Raw genomic sequence first — 21,984 nt, forward strand, 5'->3', positions numbered from 1 at the left:
TATTTCGCGGACTGCATGGACTCGCGGACTGCATGGACTCACAGACTGGACTCACGCACTGAGCTGGAAACAGCTTTTAAACAATAATCCAGGCATTATCCATCTCTTGCAACACTGGAGACACCACTATCAAGCTACAACTGCTGATACTGCTCTTCCTTACAAGTCAACAAACTAGCACGTGCACTAATTAATTAGAATACACTTACGATACACGAGTACTAACAGTGATAAAGCGTGATAGAGGCTATTGTTGTAGCGCAGATGTTTTCCTTTATTGCTTTAGCACTAGTGCTAGGGTTGTAGTGATGAGCCAGTAACAGTTCTTAGCAGGGTAGCTATAAATGATACCGCCCAGCGAGGTGATGGGGCTATGCAAATAAACTGGCTCATCACTACAGCCCTAACACTAGTGCTAAGTACTGGAGCAACAAAGGAAAAACATCTAAGCTACAACAATCGCTTTATCACTGTTAGTACTCGTGTATCGTAAATGTATTCAAATTAATTAGTGCACACGCTAGTTTGTTAACTTGTAAGGAAGAGCAATACCAGCATTTGTAGCTCAATAGTGGTGTCTCCAGTGTTGCAAGAGATGGATAAGGCCTGGATTATTGTTTAAAAGTTGTTTCCAGCTCAGTGCGTGAGTCCAGTCCGCAAGTCCAGTCCGTGAGTCCAGTCTGCGAAATACATTACGCCTTCTGAAAAGACCCAAACCAAATAGTACATCAAATTCTGTTTAGTGTTTTTTTGTCAATATTCAGCTGTGTTTTTGCATCTTTTTAAGATTGAGATGCAGAACAATATGCCAAACTCAAGCTTGTAAAGCCATGTGTAGCTGCAAATAGAACATACACCACATCCCACTATTAATGGTTAAAGTTGCAGTTGAAGTTGTACCAAAAATCATCAGTATGATTGCTATTTAACTGTTTGCGTGCATGCATATCAAGACACACAGTAGTGTGTTGTGCGGCCTAAGAAGCCGGCGTGCCACCCGTGAGTATATTAACAGGAAGAAAGAAAATGCAATTTTCACACCTATGTAGCTCTGTGATCCCTTATCCGATTGGAACCAAATTTGCTAGAGAGGTGCCGGCCAGCAAGGGGAGCCTGCACACCAAATTTGAAGAAAATCACTTCAGCCATTTCCGAGATACGAGCGAACAAAATTTTGTTTTAATTTCTTCGTTTTTTTCTTCTTCTACTTCATTTCGTCACTTCGCAAAATCCGCCATAAAACACGAATGCGTGCTCGGATCGGGCTGAAATTTGGCACACTTAAAGGGCTCATTAAGGCGGATCTCTGTACCAACTTTAGTAGGAATCCGATGAACATTCACGGAGTTATGAACGATTATTTGCGTAAAATAAGGTCGAAGGTCTGTCACGCCTACAGGGTAAACTCCTTTGAGGAATCAGTTGAAAATTGATATGTAGGTGGAGCAACCATCGTAGGAGTGCCTTTTTGTGGTTTGAAAGGAATCGGGGATAAAGACCATGGAGATATGACACAAAACCCAACCTGTGTCAAAATTACGCGATCGATTTTTATGAATAAAAAAAACTATTAGTTTTCGTGTCTACCAGGCAAACCACTTAGAGCAACGAGCTGAAAATCAGTATGTAGCTGGAATAATCATCATAGAAAGTCCTTGCAGTAGTACAGAAGAGTCGGATTACAAACCACTGAGTTATGATTCGAAAGACAACTACGTGTAGCAAATGCGAGATCGAGATACTCTAATAGAACAGTCATCCTAATAAAGTATTCAGCTGCATTTATAATTTACTCAATTATATTACATTGCAAGTTATTCTGTAGGGAATTCAGCTACAAACAAGTCACGCTGTACTCAGATCAGCAAGAAGAAGGTACCTAATAGAGAGTTCAGCTACAAAGAAACCATCATGTAGAGAATTCAGCTCAAACAAATTGCCCTGTAGAGAGATCAGCTAGAAGAAGTTACCTTGTAGAGAGTTCAGTTACAAAGAAACAATCATGAAAAGAGTTCAGCTGCAAACAAATCACCCAGTAGAAAGTTCCACTATGAACAGACCACACTGTAGAGAGTTCAGTTAGAAACAAGTCATCTTGTAGAGAGATCAGCTAGAAGAAGTCACATTGTAGAGAGTTCAGCTACAAAGAAACTACCATGTAGAGAGTTCAGCTACAAACAAATCACCTTGTAGAGAACTCAGCTACAAACAAATATGCCCTGTAGAAAGATCAGCTAGAAGAAGTTACCTTGTAGAGAGTTCAGCTACAAAGAAACCACCATGTAGAGAGTTCAGCTGCAAACAAATCACCTGTAGAGAGTTCAGCTAGAAACAAGTCACCCTGTAGAGAGATCAGCTAGAAACAAGTCACCCTGTAGAGAGTTCATCTAGAAGAAGTCACATTGTAGAGAGTTCAGCTGCAAACAAATCACCCTGTAGAGAACTCAGCTACAAACAAATATGCCCTGTAGAAAGATCAGCTAGAAGAAGTTACCTTGTAGAGAGTTCAGCTACAAAGAAACCACCATGTAGAGAGTTCAGCTGCAAACAAATCACCCAGTAGAGAGTTCAGCTATGAACAGATCACCCTGTTGAGAGTTCAGTTAGAAATAAGTCATCCTGTAGAGAGATCACCTAGAAGTATCACCTTGTAGAGAGTTCAGCTACAAACAAATCACCTGTAGGGATTTCATCTGCAAACAAATCACCCTGTAGAGAGTTCAGCTACAAAGAAATCATCATGTAGAGAGTTCAGCTGCAAACAAATCATCTTGTAGAGAGTTCAGCTATGAAAAGATCACCCTGTAGAGAGTTCAGCTATAAGAAGTCACCTTTTAGAGAGTTCAGCTACAAAGCAACCACCATGTAGAGAGTTCAGCTGCAAACAAATCACCCTGTAGAGAATTCAGCTACAAACAAATCCCCTGTAGAGAGACCAACTAGAAACAAGTCACCCTGTAGACAGATCAGCTAGAAGACCTTGTAGAGAGTTCAGCTGCAAACAAATCACCCTGTAGAAAATTTAACTACAAACAGATAACCCTGCAGAGAGTTCAGCTAGAGTCAAGTCACCCTGTAGAGAGAATCCTGTAAAGTGTTCATCTACGTACAAGCAGATCACCCTGTAGAGAGTTCAGCTACATTTCAAGCCACCTAGTGGAGAGATCAGCTGTAAATTATCCTGTGGGGATTAATTGACATATAATAAATATATGCAAGAGTTCATAATATAATGAACTCTTGATATATGCATTATATATATAATTTGTACATTTACTGATAAAATCAGAATGAGTTAAAGTATTTATAAAATCTGCTTCATCTTTTTCTTTTTCCTGTGGTAAAGAAAAATATATAGGTTAAAAAGCCCCAAAGCTGGCCATAGGCCGGCTTTGGGGTATGCAAATACAAAAAGAAGTGAAATCAAAAACAGCCAAGCTGTAAAAAAAGGAGTGCGGCCCTTTTTGATTAGATAATATATATGTGCAAATCTGTGCTGTTGTTTATAGTCATATTTAGAATGCTTTTCTGCAAACTGCTTACAAGTTACACTCAAGATCAAACGGTACAGTAGTACCGTTTAAGTAGGGACCAAAAATTTCACACGCTGCCCAAATGTTCTGCCATTGAAAATTATCCTAGAAACATCTTATGTGACGAAAATCACCTTTACGGAATAGTATTAGTCCGTATATATAACACAATATTAAATGTAACACAACACAGGTGGCCAGATATCAAGACACACGGTAGTGTGTCGTGCGACCCAAGAAGCTGGCGCGCAACACCCGTGAGTATATTAACAGGAAGAACGAAAACGCAATTTTCGCACCTCCGTAGCTCTGTGCTGCCTTGATGAAGCAAGACGATTTTTGCTGTAGACACGCCCTCCAACTTCAGCACTCCACATTCCAAATTAGAGTGAAATCGCTTTAAGCGTTCCCGAGATATGCGACTTCAAAAATTGGCTTAGTTCTTCTTATTTTTCTTCCTCTTTTCGCACACTTACAAAAACTGCCATAAAATGCGAATGCCATATTCGATTGCCTTGAAATTTGGCACACAGAAGGGGGGTATAAAGGCGCATCTCGATACCAACTTTGGCCGGAATACGACAAACAGGAAAATAGTTATGAGCGATTATTCACGAAAAATAACACCAATATGTTGTCATGCCTACAGGGTAAACCGCATATGGGAAGAAGCTGAAAATCGGTGGGTGAATAGGTTAACTGTTGAACCTCAAACCTTTTGTGGTTTGAAAGAAATCGAGCTAAAAACCAGGAAGATACAACGAAAAAACCAACAATGTAACAATTATGCAATCGAGATTAGCTAATAAAAAAACGACTGCTTGCCACGCCTACCAGATAAACCGCTTGGGGTAATGCTTTGAAAATCGTTGTACAGATGGAGTAATCATCTTTGAAAGGCTATTCAATGGTGAATCAGACTTAAAGCCATGGAGTTATAACGCGAAACCCAACTTGGTACAGCAAGTGCGGGATCGAGATACTCTAATAGAGCAGTCATCCTAATAGAGCAGTCACCCTGAAGAGAATTCAAGAGATCAGCTAGAAATAAGTAACCTGTATAGAGATCAGCTACAAACAAGTCACCCTGTAGAGAGATCAGCTACAAACAATTCACCCTGTAGAGAGATCAGCTAGAAGAATTTACCTTGTAGAGAGTTCAGTTACAAAGAAACCACCATGTAGAGAGTTCAGCTACTAACTAGTTACCTTGTAGAGACATCAACTAGAAGAAGTTACCTTGTAGAGAGTTCAGCTACAAACAATTCACCCTGTAGAGAGAGCAGCTAGAAGAACTCACCTTGTAGAGTGTTCAGTTACAAAGAAACCACCATGGAGAGTTCTATATTATATATATAATTTGTACATTTACTGATAAAATCAGAAATATTTAAAGTACATCTGCTTCATCTTTTCTTCTTCCTGTGGTAAAGAAAAAAAAGATAGTTTAAAAAAGTCCCAAAGCCGGCCATAGGCTGACTTTGGGGTATACAAATACAAAAAGAAATGAAATCTTATCTAAAACACCCAAGCTGTAAAAAAAGAGTGCGGCCCTCCAAAAGGCTATGGTGAAAAAGATGTGAAATCCAAGGTGGCGGCCAAGAAATGGCTGTGATGGTAGGTTAATGGTAAAAATTTTTATGACAATTCGGGTGAATTTTGTGCCAAGACCAAGCGGCACAAAAATTCACCTGAATTGTCGTTATTAAATTTTTTACCATTAACCTACCATCACAGCCATTTCTTGGCCGCCACCTTGGATTTCACATCTTTTTTCACCATAGCCTTTTTGAGGGCCGCACTCTTTTTTTTACAGCTTGGCTGTTTTGGATTAGAGATAGTTACACTCATAATCACATAGTGATTTAATTTGCCATACATTAGTCTCAGTAGTAGGAGTGCAATTAATCCCAAATCTCATGGCCTTGTTTCTGTAATTGCACTATAAAGTAGCCAATAAAATAGCAGAATAACAGAAGCCTTTTAAGTGTAACAAGAAAGTGATATAATGAATAGCCAATCAAATAAGCTGACAATAGAAGCCTTTTAAGCGCAACATTTATAGACATTTTGAGTAGCCAATCAGAATTGCTGACACGTGAAGCCTTTTAAGTGCAACAACAAATGATGTAATACAAAGAAGGATGATGCAATCACCTGGTAGAAGTTAATGGCCACATAGAACTGGATAGATGTGTACTACAAACCACGAAGGGTGGTCACTATGTGATTAGTAGGCAATCACACGCATTTTCGTGCAATTATGGAATAATTGCACTCAAATGTGTGTGATTACCTATACAAATCAAACAGTATAATAGTACCATTTAAGTAGGCAAAAGTTTCACATGCCGCCCAAAAATTCTGCCTTTGAAAATTATCCTAGAAACATCTTATGTGACAAATATCACCTTTACAGAATAGTATTAGTCCATATAATATATAACATTAAATATAACAAAACACTTACAGGTGGCCGGATATATAGAGAGCTGGATTTCAGAAGCACTTCGGTCCTGGTGCAACTGTAAGAGGTACACAAGCTAGATATCTGCAACTTCGTGAATTGCAATTGAGATCCCGTTCGCAATAGGTTTGCGACCGGACTCATCAAATAAAGATCTAGGTGGACTAATGGCGATAGAGTATGGAGACCATGCACACCTCTTTACAATGCTACGTATTTGCTTACCAGTAAATAAGATAACCTCACCCCCTATTGGTCTAGCTAGCTGCACATCCCTTGGCTGACTCAAGATACTCTAATACAACAGTCACTCTAATACAACAGCCATGTGTGATATTCTAATAGAGCAGCCACAAGTTACACTGTAGCTAGCTGAACAAACTAGTATGTTAAAAATTGTTCATTTAAAAATGAAGTAGGATCTATGCAATAAAAAGTAGTGAAACAAGAGATGAATGATGGTATTACAGCATAGCTTTTAAAATACTGGTTTTCTTAAGGGATATAGCTACATAACCAATAAAATAGTACATGGCTAAACATTTAACAAGACTAATGCAGGGACACCATGTACCTATGTAACACTTTCACACCTCAGATCAAAGGAGCTGCCCAGGCTACACCTGGGCAGCGATTATATAGACGTTAAGGCCGAAATTGATTGTGGGGATTGATTAATACTCATGTGATTAGTATGCACGACTTGGATTTTGCTATGAAAACCACTCAGACGGAGAGCATTTTGTTATCCACACTACTATGAGTTGAAGTGAAAACTAGTGCTATAGCTAGCTTATTCACCAATTGTTTCTGCACGTTTCTGAATATGGACCCCACATCCCCATCACGATGTTACCACTCTAGGTGAAATTACCACTCTACAACAAACTCACCTACTATTTCTAGTAGGTAGGACTGCAACAAATATTTGATTTGTTCGGATATCCGTTCGTTAAGATATTATCCAGATACTAAGTTTACTATTCAGATATTCATTAACTAGTAAATTACAAGTGTTTACAGTCAAAATGGGTTTGGTTGCCAGCTATATTTCTACAAGATGGACTGTTATGCCATGTAAAATTGTTTATAAAGACAGCCAACTTTACTCGTACATATAGTTCAGAAAGAAAGTGGCCAAGTACGGTATGTGGCAATATGTACGTAGCTGAATTCTAGCACTTTTGCATTAATCAAAATGTTTACCAAATAGTTCTTCGTTCGTTAAGACATCCAAATATACGGATACTAAATTTGGCATTCGTTGCAGCCCTAGTATCCAGCCCTTTAGTAAACTCCATAATTATTCCATAAGCACTTCAATAGCCCAGACTGATTAAAATATTAAACTCACGTATCTGAAATTCTCTGATTTGTCCATTCATCATAGCTGAACGTAACCAGAATATACTAGCTATTGACCCATGAGGCATGCATATATAATATATCCAGGGTGATTGATCACCCTGTACAGGCTATCAGTCTAATATGAATGGGAAGTGTTACATATTAGCTGTAACACGGAGCATTTGGGCTTTGCCTAAACCGTATTCCCTCCGCCCTCGGGTCTGTGACCCTCAGGCATTCAGGCATACATTTCAGGCAAAGCTTTCACACCCGCGTTACAACTATTACATAACTACCTGCTTTTCACATGTGGCCATCATATGTGGCATATAATATAGTTACACTATGCGTACACTGTATAATGTATGTATTGTAGTGTATACTCAAGAGTGTTTTGAATTCTTATACTATGCTTTTAATATTACAGTTGCCGTAGACCTTTTGCAGAATGCGTTTGGAGTTGATATTGCTGATAAAACACAAGCTGATCTTTACAAGTTGGAGCAGCCATTGGAGGTTTGTAATGATACATGTAAATAACTAAAACAAGCACAGCACATCTTGATACAATATGTATAAGAAGTTTACTCATGCCCGAGTATCAATTACTGAAACATGAAGTGGCCTTCACTTTCAGTTATGTTCCTTACACTATACAATGCTAAAAGTAAAGAACAGCACCTCTACAATCATCCAGTCACTATGGTAGTTACGAGTGACTATGTGCCCTGGCTTACAATTATGAAATGCAAAGTGGCATTTAACCTGATCATGCAAAGGTGCTTCTCATACTGTTATTCATTTGTAACACTGAATAACAGGTGGAACATAGTTAAAACTGAAGTGGAATGGTGCACTAGTTTTTCCATGTCTCCTTTTTGCCATGCTACCAGTAGTAAGCATGATCGATATGATTGATCGCAATAAGTGTGAATAGATCAGTAAGGGTGTGTGTCATGGTGCTCAATCCTGCTGATTGATCATAGAGGCATGGTCAATCATATCCTGCATACTAACTAATAATACCTTTTAGCAATGCAAATAATTTTGTGACCTCTAATGAACGTCTTTATATGGTTTTGGAATACGATGACCAGCTTGATTGAAAAATAAAAGCAAAGGCACTCCTCAGAACCCCAAAAGATATATGCCAGTATTTTAAATACAGTGTACACTTGTATAATATATTTTTGCTGTAACATTTAGCTATATATGATACACATGTGATTGTTCTATGGGGGAACATTATGGTACAAGTTACAAGGCAGCTGTATTATCACTGACAAATTGATCTTTCTGTTGTTACTACTTTAAAACTCTCTGTTCCTATGGATGAAACCTTGGCTGATTATTCTTTTGGCTATCAAGATAAAGCAAATGGAATTTTAAAAATGCTTGAATATGTGGGTTTCTTGGTTACAGTTATGTTAGTACTGTATAGTACTATCAAGGGAACCCACAAAAATGCTGCCACTGAAAATCATCTTAGAAGTACTTTACATGATTTTACAGATAAGTGCATCTAGTGTCAAATATAGCATTGAAAGCAAGAAGAGCAGATATTTAATTTTCTAAGATCCAATATACAGTATAGTTTGCCAGCCTGGCCACAGTTGCGAGGCTAGATGCTAGCCTGACCACAGTTGCAAGGCTAGAGACTGATTGACATACATGTATCTTACAGCCACAATTTTACACCACAATACGTAGCTCACATCTAGGTGCTATATTACATTTAACCAACAAAATACTTCTTGCAGGGTTCTGCCCAGAAATTCCTGAGTAGTGGCCTAACGTTAACATGAACTGATAAGCTGTGTGTTATATTAGGGTATATTGAACATGTATAAGCAATATGTGTAAGAATTGTACTGGTCGGATTTAAGAGGGTACTGGTCGGTTTTTAGAGGTACTGGTCGCTTTGAACCACTGCCGACCAGTGTGGGCAGAACCCTGCTTCTTGTGCAATTTTTGTTTTCAACATGCTTGTGGTCAAACACTTTGAAAAGTATTTAAATACAAATACTCTGAAAGTATTAAATACAAATACTTATAACCTGGATGTGTTTCAAATAAAAATACTGTGGTACTTTGATCCTTTGATCTGAACTACACTTTACACAACCACCCAATAGTACACACCTCTGTTTTAATATTAAAATTTCAAGTGTATGGTAAAAACAACTGACCACTCGTAATAGCTTAGTAACTATCTAGCTACTTAACTTATTGATTACATCTTATAAACATGAGTTAAATTCCTCAAATTGTTTGTCAGTTAAACGGCATCGATCAGGGCGAAAGTTTACCTGCTATGCTAAAAATAAAATTCTTTCTGTGGGTGCCGAGGATGAAGGTATGCAGAGAAATCTACAAGCCATTTTGGCTAAAGGTGGAAATTTTGTTTGATTTACTTTCCAAAACACAAGTGGGTCTTCTTCTTGTGGTAACCAGGGTACTCTTCAACCACTGTGTTGAAATCCTTGGAATATCAGCATTTGCAGAGTCAGATTCATTTATTAAACCGCTGGAAAAGGTTTTCATTTTCTTGGCTGGCTGAAGGAAAGAAAATAATTAGTATTTGATATATTTTATATTTCACAGATGAAGGTGTCAATAGGTCATAGAGATCATCTTCCAACCTATTAAATTGGTAATACAGATTCTCTTCCAAGCAGAAGTTTTTACACAAAGTGTTTTCTAGAGGAATAGACTAGCTAAGTTTCAGCTTCATAAGTTAAGCAGCATTGGAACTACAGCACTACTGTAGACAGCCGGACAAGCAAATAAATTGATATGTACAGAAGCTAACGAGAAGATAATCTACAGGTGCTTACATAAACCATCATAACTTACTGATACAATGGCATACGGAATTGAATCTTCGCTCATTGTATTCGCCTGGAATTTGTGCATCCACCAAGGTATAGTTTTTGTCCCAGGCATGCTTCTGTATTTGAGAAGGAAGGCAAATTCACTGAAAAACGGTCGTCGGTAAATTCTTTCGTCACCGCAACGTAAACAAACGTCTGTAACTTTGAAATCCTTTCGTGTATGGAGATGAAACAAACTCCTTATGAACAGGCGAACACGATGATGCCCAGGATTTATCCATTGGAGGCTTAACTCGCCCACCAGTGAGGCAATAAAAACTTGCATAATTTTTTTTTTCTGAAGCTTGCATTTTTACCCATAGTTTTTTTTATTTTTACAAAAGTACTATTGTGTGTATATTGACGGTTTTCCAAAATTCGGTCACATTTATAAGTAAAAATACAAATGCATGTTGTTTCAAAACTTCAAAATACAAATACCAATACAAATACTCAAAAATTGTATCTAAATACAAATACTCATATATTTGACTTCAACCTGGTTTTCAATTCATATGGCCTTTCTTTTTGTACACACACACACCCTTGTAAGATTTACCATTTCTGGTAGCCCACAGGGCCTGTTGTGTTGTTTTTCAGTTGTTACAATACCCATAGAGGCTATTAGGAAAAGTGTTCACAACGTATTCTAAAACTGTGGCACTCATATGTTGAATTTACACGAAGAAACCACTTCATTGTATATAAAGTTTACCTGCCTGAAATGCAATGTTTACACAGGCTGCTTTTAGCATACAACTTGGGACAGAAAAACGCAGACACTCATACACACTATTTTCCCAAAACAACTGCAGAAAACCAGCTTCTTCCAGCTGTAGGACATATGCCTGTTTATCAAACAAATCCGTTGTGCAGCTTGATATTTTTAATCCATTTATGGCTTCGTAGTCAGTGATACTACAGTCCACTCAATCCATGGGGCTGTGACTACATTCAATGGGTATAATACAGTATGGTACTAGGGATCATGAAAGTTTTTCACTTTCTCACAAGAAAAAATTGATCATAAGCTACCTTTATGGTGCCTTGGCAGTATTGGTTAGGAATAACCAAAAGGTGACCAAAAATAATTTGCTACAGAATTTTAAAGAAAATAGTTTTAAAATTTCTACTGACTGACTACAGTGTAAATGCCTCCTGATGTCTATAAATAATGGCCAAGGCTATGAGAACTTAATTTTGTCCTCTCATTTCTTTTTGCTGACAGCTCAAGGTATTGATTCGCAATAGTGCAATATGGCTTTCCTTTGATCATCCACATTTATTGCAGAAGCGCTTATCATTCCAATTCTAAGCAGAGAAGTTACTTTTCACATAATTTAGTATGAAGGTAAAGGATAGCACATGGAGGTGCTACCTGCTGGGATTCTGAAGCACACCTAATGGTTTGTTTGAGCAGTTTTCAGGACAAAGTAACCTGATTTCCATACAAAGTTTGATTCAAATATGTGTTAAAGTGCAGTCACTATGGCTCTGGAAGTCAGTAATTTCTATGGAGCTTATTTTACATCATGAACCACGATAGTGGGTTCATAATAGGGATCGCAGAAGAATTTTTGAAAATCCTAATAGAGCAGTCACCTAAAACCAGCCTTAGAAAGTAGACTCGAGCATAAAACAACACTCAGATGGCTTATTATCAAACACTGAACTCAGACAAATGGTGATATAGCAGTCTAGACGAAATTTAGAAACATTCAAATATTCAAATATTGCGAATTTTACGTGAATTGTTCATATTATTATTCATAATATCATGAATAGAGGTGTACCGATATACCAATACATATCGTATCGGTGGCCGATATAGACATTTCTACTATATTGGTGGGAGCCGATATTGCTGCTAAAAACCGATACGATACACCGATATACAACCGAACTATTTTGAGAACCCTATTATTTAGCTAACAAGGGTGGGAAACAGCAGTTATCTTCCTTGTCTAAAAGTAGTACGCTCCGTGAAGCCATCTAAGTGCATGGATGATTACTGTTTTGTTTGTCACAAAGCTTACCAATCATACAACAAATGCTCATAGTAGTGGGCCTGGGGAAACAGCAAAAAGATGAACCAAGAGCACAGCATAAAACAACCAGCCATCTCTACAAGCCATTAAAATGCGGAGTAATCCAGACTAATCCGGACTAATCTTGGAAGGGGCATGCATTATAGTATTATTATATTTGTGGGTGCCTTATAGTCTGAGCTGTCAATAGAGGCCACACCACCATGGGTAACCAAGCATAGCCAATAATCTTAAGACTGTCTTCAGTAGTTTCTTCAGTAGCTAAAATAAAGTTAAACATGGTATACGTGGTTCCTCAAATATAAATAGCTACACTTAGTTATATCGGTATATCGTATTGGTATCGTATCGGTATTGTATCGGTTTCAAAATGATTAATCCATATCGTATCGGTATCGGATCGGTTTAGTTTTCTTATATCGGTACACCTCTAGTCATGAACAACGATAGTGGGTTCATAATAGGGATCGCAGTGGAATTTTGAAAATCCTAATAGAGCAGTCACATAAAACCAGCCTTAGAAAGCTGACTCGAGCATCAAACAACACTCAGAAGGCTTATTATCAAACACTGAACTCAGACAAATGGTGATATAGCAGTAAAAATGGTCTAGACGAAATTTGGAAACATTCAAATATTGCGAATTTTACGCGAATTGTTCATATTATTATTCATAATATTATTACTAGGCCCGGGGCAAGTACAACCAAGTACAATTACCAATGGGACAACCTACCAATAAGGCAGTGCATGACCAGTACAGTGTGTGCGTGTTGGTTTACCGTCAAGACAATTATTATTATTATTATTTATTCCAACGTGACAGTCCCCTGGTGAGGCCATTAGGTGGTAAAAGCACAATCCCCAAATCAACTCAGTATATCACAGTAGTGACAGATATAACACAATAGTGGCATCGTAACTAAAGGTCACCAGTAGCTAAGTGCCAGTACACATTGGTGTGGTAATGGCACAGTGATGTGTACACATAATTATGTATACAAAACGTACAGGAGAGAACTATACATTATTGCAGTATTGTATGCAGCAATACATTATAGGCAACATCAACAGATAAAAATTGTTAGCCAATATACAGTAAAGTATCAACATCAACTAGAGCTAAATAAGGTTCATCAGTGGTATAGCAATGGCACAGTGACGCGTAACACACTATAATTATGCATACACAACTTGCAGGAGATAGCTACACAACACTGTAGGAGTATGCAAGCCAGATGAACCAGATAAAGGAAGACAGCCAAGCCAGCCAGAACCTAGTAGCTAAGCCAGGTGAAGGCAAAAAAGATTAAGCATGTATTGAATTGCCTGACACCAATTCGCCATGCGAACTTCATAAATTGCATTCTTCATAAATTTGTAAGTTCTTCTTCGCCATTGCCTGCTGTTCCATATATGAAAGAAGCCGTAGAAGAACAAAATTACGTGATCTTGTGTGCTCAGGGTTCGACTATAGTCTTTATAACGTTAATAGATGGCAGATTGAAGTTGTGCAGCACTCTTTTACCTTACAAGATCGCCATAATAGGGTCTATAATGAGCTGCTCATCTTCGCTACGAGTAGCCGTTTAAGCACGCATCCAGTTTATTCTTCTTTCTAGCCATCACAGTGAGTGCTTTGTTTGTCCATTATAGGGTGAAGATAAATGGTAGTGCTGATACCATGGCTGCTTTTCACACACAAAAAAAGGTTGGGTGGTAGTCCAGTCATTTTATGGTTTAACCTTAAACTAATTGCAACACAAATGGTTTCAACAGTTTCTAGCACAGAAAAATGTGCTCTATAACATATCAAAAGTCCCAGAAAATCCCATAAGGGGAAAGTGACCTTTTGCATGATCTTTTAGCCATTTTTAGCAAAAAAATTAGGATTTGTGCTTCTATTTCAGCTGTACATTATCCAAACTATTTATATTTGGTGTCAAATGATTGCTCTCACTATAAGGAACGAGATGATACTTGATTGGTATCCATAGCTTAATCTGTTCTAAAGTTATCATCATTTTACTGGACAAAACTAATATTAGTCCCGCCCACGCACTTAATTAAATTTTGGTTTAAGCTATTTCTTGCTTGTCTAATTATAGTTTTCCCATGGCAAGGGACATTTTATAACAGAGGGTCATAGTGAAGACTAGAAAGTGCATGTGTTACCATGGAAACCAAGAAATAGCTTAGCTTTATATACAATTCGATTGTTTTCATTCTCTATTGTCATGAAGATGGATTTAATTCTTTACAACTCCAAACCTGACATTGTACAAGTTAAATTAGGTACATACACAATGACACACATTAACCATGGCCGTGGTAGGGAAAAATCTACTCTCTTGTGTATATAAATGGTAAGTTTCCCTTTCATTCAGTGTTGGTATCTGTATCATCTTCTTCATGGATTGAGGTATCTGAGTTGGTGCAGCCTGTTCCCTTGCAGTTGCCACAAACAGAAGAGCATTTCACCTTGTATTTCTTGCAAGTGCATCTCATGCTGCTGCAGTCAGTGTGGCAGTTACATCTAATCATTTTCAACAGCTTGTCTGGAGCAGGCGATAGATCAGTTAGCACAGGCATCAGTTTTCCATCATAGTCTTTCTACCCCCATGCAGTTGGCTGCATTTCACTGGCATCACCTTTCCACTCTTGTGTTTGGAATTATACACGGAAACTGTGATATTTAGCAGCAGCTGAAGTAGGTGGCAAAGTTTATGGAAGAACAACTGTAGTGTTTTTAGCTACCTATTCACAAAAACGCTTGTAGTGGAGAGAGTTTAATCCTTCCTTTGGACTTCCACTGTATAAATCCACTAGTGCTTGCTCTCCTGCAGCCATGATGTCATTTGGTGTAGATGCTACTGCACTGAACACTTTGGCCTGCATTTGAAAGTATTTACTTGACTTTACCTTTCCCAATGTCATATAGCTGTGGTGTTGTGCCACATCCAAGTATTGCATGCAGGAAGAGAATGTTGTATATAGCATATTTCAAAGCCAAGTTTCTCTTTGACAGCAGTTATGTTCCACACCCTGGGTTTCATAGTGGCTTTTTTGGCTCTGGTTTGAAAAATGTGTTGTGTGATTCCAAGCAGGCATGATAACACAACAATACAAGAAGATTGGTGTCATCACCAACTAGCACAGTGTCTGCTACTCTGGCTAATTCTACTGCTTTTTTGTACAATCATCACATCAGCATCTCCTGAAGCATGGTTTACTTTACAATTTCTTTCCAAGAAGCAGCTAAGCATATTAATGAACTGCTACTTGTTGGTGCTGTTCAATAAAAAGTACCCTTCTTCATGTTCAGCTTCGTATCTTTGGTGAATGACACAGCCACTCCGGAGTATCCTTTGACCCTCGTCAGATGTACCATATCTTTTGTTGATGACTTCTCACATGTCATTCGCCAAAGGTACGAAGCTGAACATGAAGAAGGGTACTTTTTTTGAACAACACCAACAAGTAGCAGTCAATTAATATGCTTAGCTGCTTCTTGGAAAGAAATTGTAAAGTAAACCATGCTTCAGGAGATGCTGATGTGATGATTGTCAAAAAGCAGTAGAATTAGCCAGAGTAGCAGACACTGTGCTAGTTGGTGATGACACCGATCTTCTTGTATTGTTGTGCTATCATGCCTGCTTGGAATCACACAACATATTTTTCAAACCAGAGCCACTATGAAACCTAGGGTGTGGAACATAACTGCTGTCAAAGAGAAACTTGGCTTTGAAATATGCTGTTGCTGCTGCTGCTATTTCCCTGCATGACTGCTTATCCCCTTCCACATGGCGATACACGTGGGCTGCTGCTGCTGCTGCTGCTGCTACTGCCCTACATGACTGCTTAACAACATTCTCTTCCTGCATGCAATACTTGGTTGTGACACAACACCACAGCTATATGACATTGGGAAAGGTAAAGTCGAGTAAATACTTTCAAATGCAGGCCAAAGTGTTCAGTGCAGTAGCATCTACACCAAATGACATCATGGCTGCAGGAGAGCAAGCACTAGTGGATTTATACAGTGGAAGTCCAAAGGAAGGATTAAACTCTCTCCACTACAAGCGTTTTTGTGAATAGGTAGCTAAAAACACTACAGTTGTTCTTCCATAAACTTTGCCACCTACTTCAGCTGCTGCTAAATATCACAGTTTCCGTGTATAATTCCAAACACAAGAGTGGAAAGGTGATGCCAGTGAGATGCAGCCAACTGCATGGGGGTAGAAAGACTATGATGGAAAACTGATGCCTGTGTTAACTGATCTATCGCCTGCTCCAGACAAGCTGTTGAAAATGATTAGATGTAACTGCCACACTGACTGCAGCAGCATGAGATGCACTTGCAAGAAATACAAGGTGAAATGCTCTTCTGTTTGTGGCAACTGCAAGGGAACAGGCTGCACCAACTCAGATACCTCAATCCATGAAGAAGATGATACAGATACCAACACTGAATGAAAGCGAAGCTTACCATTTATATGTCAGACCTTCAGTGCTGGTCACTGTAAAGTGCTAATAATAATAATAAATAATATACACAAGAGAGTAGATTTTCCCCTACCACGGCCATGGTTAATGTGTGTCATTGTGTATGTACCTAACTTAACTTGTACAATGTCAGGTTTGGAGTTGTAAAGAATTAAATTCCATCTTCATGACAATAGAGAATGAAAACAATCGAATTGTATATAAAGCTATGCTATTTCTCGGTTTCCATGGTAACAGATGCACCTTCTAGTCTTTATTATGACACTGTTATAAAATGTCCCTTGCCATGAGAAAACTATAATTAGATTAGTTTTGTCCAGTAAAATGATGATAACTTTAGAACAGATTAAGCTATGGATACCAAATAAGTGTCATCTTGTTCCTTATAGTGAGAGCAATCATTTGATACCAAATATAAATAGTTTGGATAATGTACAGCTGAAATAGAAGCACAAATCCTAATTTTTTACTTAAAATGGCTAAAAGATCATGCAAAAGGTCACTTTCCCCTTATGGGATTTTCTGGAACTTTTGATATGTTATAGAGCACATTTTTCTGTGCTAGAAACTGTTGAAACCATTTGTGTTGCAATTAGTTAAAGGTTGACCCCTTTTTTTCATAAAATGACTGGACTATGGGGTGTTTATTATAACCCTATCATTTAAAAATATTTTGTGGTCTAACCACATAATTATCATCAACAACCCTCCCATATGGTACCCATGTCATAAACAACTTACAGGGTGTGAAGCCTGACAGTCTTATATGGAAGGATTGTGTGCTACTTTGCTGACTATACCTATGGTGTTCCACTTTATGACGCACTGCTGCTAGGAGGCGCTACACCAAGGCTTCCAGGGCTAGAGCCCAGTCTAAGTCCTGGCAATTGGAACTCAGTATGCCAGTTTAAAGCACTCCTGCATGGGTAATGACTGATAATCATGTAAGACTGGCTACGCCACTGGCCACTAGTAGTGACATGAATTGTACATGCAGACACCGGCATAGGAAGACTTTTTCAGCCAAACCTAGCCATCTCCTTCTATTTAGCTTGATTAACACCAACTCACACGGTTGCTGCTGCATGCAGCCTTGTTCATACGTGCATTTATACAAAGGTGTTGTAAAGTGTCATCGCTACAATAATAGCACAACAGCTACAATGTATAGCTATCTCTTCACTACCTATTCTGCTAGACAACTCTACACCTATAATGCACGTGCTTCGCCTCGTGCTTTATTAGCATCTTGGCCGTGCGCCTCGTACTTTATTTTTCATATAGCACTCGCGGCTATGCTTTAAATGATTTATGGAACTTTCTAGTCGTGTAGCTTCACCATACACTAGGACTCGTAATTAACAAGCGTTGCACGAACTATTAGCAGCCTGAACGCACATAAACTAGTTTAACAAAGTAACTCACGCGTATTTCACCATAGTTTGGCATAGTAGACGTTCATTGCGTCTTTTGGCAGGTTTTGCTCGCAACCCACAATCGATTCTATTGCGAGTCACATGGTGAAGTATTTCCGTGATATCTCCAGGACTTGTCCGTTTACATTAACAAACGTAACAGCAACGTTATCTTCTCCCACCCATCATCGAAGCATTTAGGTATGTCTATAAAAGCAATCCAGTGGTTGAACTCGTATCGGCTGGGGTGATTGATCACTCAGCGCGGCGAGGCTATCAGCCTTCACCGGGTTGGGTGATTAGTCATACTGTCGCGAGCCCTGTAGGCTATTAGCCTACACTAAGGCACGTGGGCAACTGTGCTTTATTGCCCACAAAGAGTGCTTTATTGCACCGCAAAGAGTGCTTTATTGAACGAATAAAGCACTCTTTGCGGTGCAATAAAGCACTCTTTGTGGTCGATGAAGCAGTTGGCCGGCTGAGAGTGTACTTTATGAAATTTAAAGTACACTTTTTCCTTTGATCTCGCCCACGTAAAGTTCTATAAGCATTGTTATATCACGTGAAAATTTATCTTATCTTTTGAAATCTTATAACTTGTATCATAGAGTTTCATTCTTGCCCTTCTGTTAGAATAAACACCTAAGACATCTTGTTCTTCTTCAAGCCTCCCGTACCATCATCAACACTGTCTTCTGTATGATAGGTGCACAATCAGTAATTCTTCTGACAGGTAGGTAGCTCATATAGCAGTGTGTTTTCAGCAATGGCACAAAGTGTGACGATGATGGCTGAAACATGCACTGAGTAGACTAGGAATTAATGTATCCTGCCTTATATTTTGTACGTGTACAAATCAGGATGAAAATACAGTCTTTATCATAGATTACGAAATTAATATTGCATTAAGATATCTAGTTAATGAGTTAACCTTTTAAACCGAGGAATCTCTGTACACTAATATGCCAATTAATTATAACTTATAATCCATAAATGGATTTGGACAAAAGTACACAAACTAGACATATTTAAGAAATAGGAATCGCTGAAAAAAGCCACGAAACAAGAAGGGATCGCTGGGATGGTAATGTACGTAAACCACAAATTCCTATTTTGGCTCTTTATACTCAAATGGAGCATTTATAGAGAGTCAAAATAGGGATTTGTGGTTTACATTACCATCCCAGCGATCCCTTCTTGTTTCGTGGCTTTTTTCAGCAATCCCTATTTCTTATTTTAAATTTTTAATGTGTCTAGTAATAACCATGTCCCATAATATGTATGTCAACCGTGGTGCCAGATTATTGGCTGAACAAGACAATGCCTGCTCGTTATAAGGCAGCCAACCCTATACAGTGTATGAGAGTTAATGTTATGTATTTAGTGATTCATAGGTGAACTCTGGTTGTTACGTATATGTGTGAGACAGGTGACTGCTTAATGCAGACCACAATGTATCTGTATGGGAAAATGTTTGGGAAAATGTTTGGGAAAATGTTTGGGACCTTGTGGCAATGGCCATTATGCAAAGTTTACTGTTTAATTCAAGTACGTTGTGTGCATCAATCACTTTTTTTTACATGTTATCATATGCCTGCTGTTTCTACATACATGCATAGAAAGTTATGTCTGTGTATTGATTGGTTATTGTGCATTAGGAGGTGGTGAGAAAACAGGTTGAAAAGCAAGAAGTTTCGAAGTCTGCAGAGTCCTATAAACTTCAAGGTTTAATATTTTAAAGGGTACATACATACTATATGTGGTACATTTTATTTGTAGGTAATGTAAAGCTTGATTCTGGTGACTATGCAGAAGCTGTTGAACTATATACCAAGGCCATAGAAATAGATGGCAACAATGCAACATTTTTTGCCAACAGGTAGTATTGAACAAGTGTTTAAGTGTTTTGTAGTTAAAGAGTATGTATATATGTTGCATACATATATTGCATGTAAGTGTATCAAATGAGACAGTATTGTGGAAATAAAGATACTCTAATAGAGCAATCATATCACTAAACATATGTCTCTCCATCAAACTCTGACAAATTGAGAGTAGACTAAGAGAAGCTTGTATGTACTGTATATGCATATAGAATTTCTAAATAAATGTATTTTGGCTATTACATGGAGCATGATGCACTGTATAGCATTGTAAATGTATGTATATATGTATGTGTGCACACAGAGCTGCAGCACACATGTACCTGCAAGACTATGCTAAAGCCAAGGAAGATTGTAAGATTGCAGTAGAGAAGAATCCAGGATATGCAAAAGCCTATCACAGGCTAGGGTTAGTTTATTTTATAGCTATTTTATCTGGCATTCATGTATGGAAGTAAAGTACCGTACGCAAGGAAATTTTGACAAATTTGATGAATAGGTTTAATTCGTCAAATTTAAATTCGTCAAATGTTTATAAGCACCCTTAAAAGTACAGGTTTTGCCTACAATTTCTTGATTTTCGTCAACATTTTATTCGTCAAGTCTGAATTCGTCCAATTTTTTTGACGTCAAAATTTCCTTGCGTACGGTAGGTACGTACGTAGCTAAAATCAAAATTAGTAATTATTGTGACATGGCAAAAACATATTTTAACTCATCCAAGTGATCATCAGATTTTCTTTACTACCTTTCTCTACTGTTAATATAGTCATACTTCTTGAAATCAATTGTGGGATTGAGTTTTTGGTATATTGTTTAAATACTAAAAACCTAGCTTAACAGATTGAGTCATTAGCTGCACGACTACAATTTATTCATTTATATGCTGTATAATTTATTCATGATTTTATAGTGAGTACTAGCGTAGTTACATTTAAAACATCAAATTGTGTCATATGCTCACTGTATAAACCCACAATCAAGCTTTCGTATGCTTGTGTCATAACAATACATTCTCAGTACAGTAATGCATTGGCATTATCCAATATCCACTTTTTGAAATTCACACTGCAACATAAATGCATTAAATGCATTCACAAAGCAGTTTCTTACATGTGTAGGTGATTCACCCACGTAGAACATATTAGTTATACTTGACCATGCCTCTACCTTGCATGTGTGTGTGGGAGGGTGGGTGTCTGTCTGTCTGTCTGTGGGTGGGTGGGTGGGTGTTGTGTGTGTGTATGTGTGTGTGTGTGTGTGTACGTATGTGTGTGTGATACATAAACCATGGTTACGAGGTGTATTCCACTCCCAATTCCAAAGTCAAGAAAATATATGTAACCTAATTTTACAAAACCGTCGATATACGCACATTTATCAAAATTCGTTTTATTGGTTCTTTTATTGTCTACAGAGTCAGAGGAATGGATTGGCTAAGTTTCTGCTCCATAAGTTAAGCAGTGTGGGAAATACAGCAGTAGACAGCCGGACAAGCAAATAAATCAATAAGTACAGAAGACATCGAGAGAATATTATACAGGCGCTTACGTAAATGATCATAACTTACTTATACAATGGTGTACGGGAATAAATTGTATTCGTCATGAATTTGTGAATCCACCAAGGTATAATTTTTGCCAAAGGTGATCTTCTGTGATCCAGAAGGGAGGCAAATTCATTGAAGAAAAATTGTTGGAAATTCCTTCGCCACAGCAACATAATCAAACGTCTGTAATTCAAAAACCCACGAAATGAAACAAGGATTTTTGAACTCCCTATGAATATGAGGAACACAATGATGCCCAGGATTTATCCACTGGAGTGTCAATTCACCGACCAGCAAGGCGATAAAAACTTGCGTAATTTTTTTTCTGGGATTTGCGATTTTTACCCACTGTTTTTAAATGCG

General features: G+C 38.1%; 1 protein-coding gene across 1 annotated transcript in view; it reads left to right on the forward strand.

Annotated features, from left to right (window-relative positions):
• Nucleotides 1-21,984, forward strand: part of LOC136255785 (small glutamine-rich tetratricopeptide repeat-containing protein alpha-like) — a 149,477-nt gene that overhangs the window by 3,479 nt on the left and 124,014 nt on the right. Inside the window, exons 3-6 of the mRNA XM_066048677.1 lie at nucleotides 7,775-7,863; nucleotides 19,848-19,914; nucleotides 19,969-20,068; nucleotides 20,377-20,481. Of these exons, the coding sequence (XP_065904749.1) occupies nucleotides 7,775-7,863; nucleotides 19,848-19,914; nucleotides 19,969-20,068; nucleotides 20,377-20,481 (361 nt within the window). The remainder of the gene's footprint in view (nucleotides 1-7,774; nucleotides 7,864-19,847; nucleotides 19,915-19,968; nucleotides 20,069-20,376; nucleotides 20,482-21,984) is intronic.

Source organism: Dysidea avara, chromosome 5 (genome assembly GCF_963678975.1).
Source record: "Dysidea avara chromosome 5, odDysAvar1.4, whole genome shotgun sequence".
NCBI lineage: Eukaryota > Metazoa > Porifera > Demospongiae > Dictyoceratida > Dysideidae > Dysidea > Dysidea avara.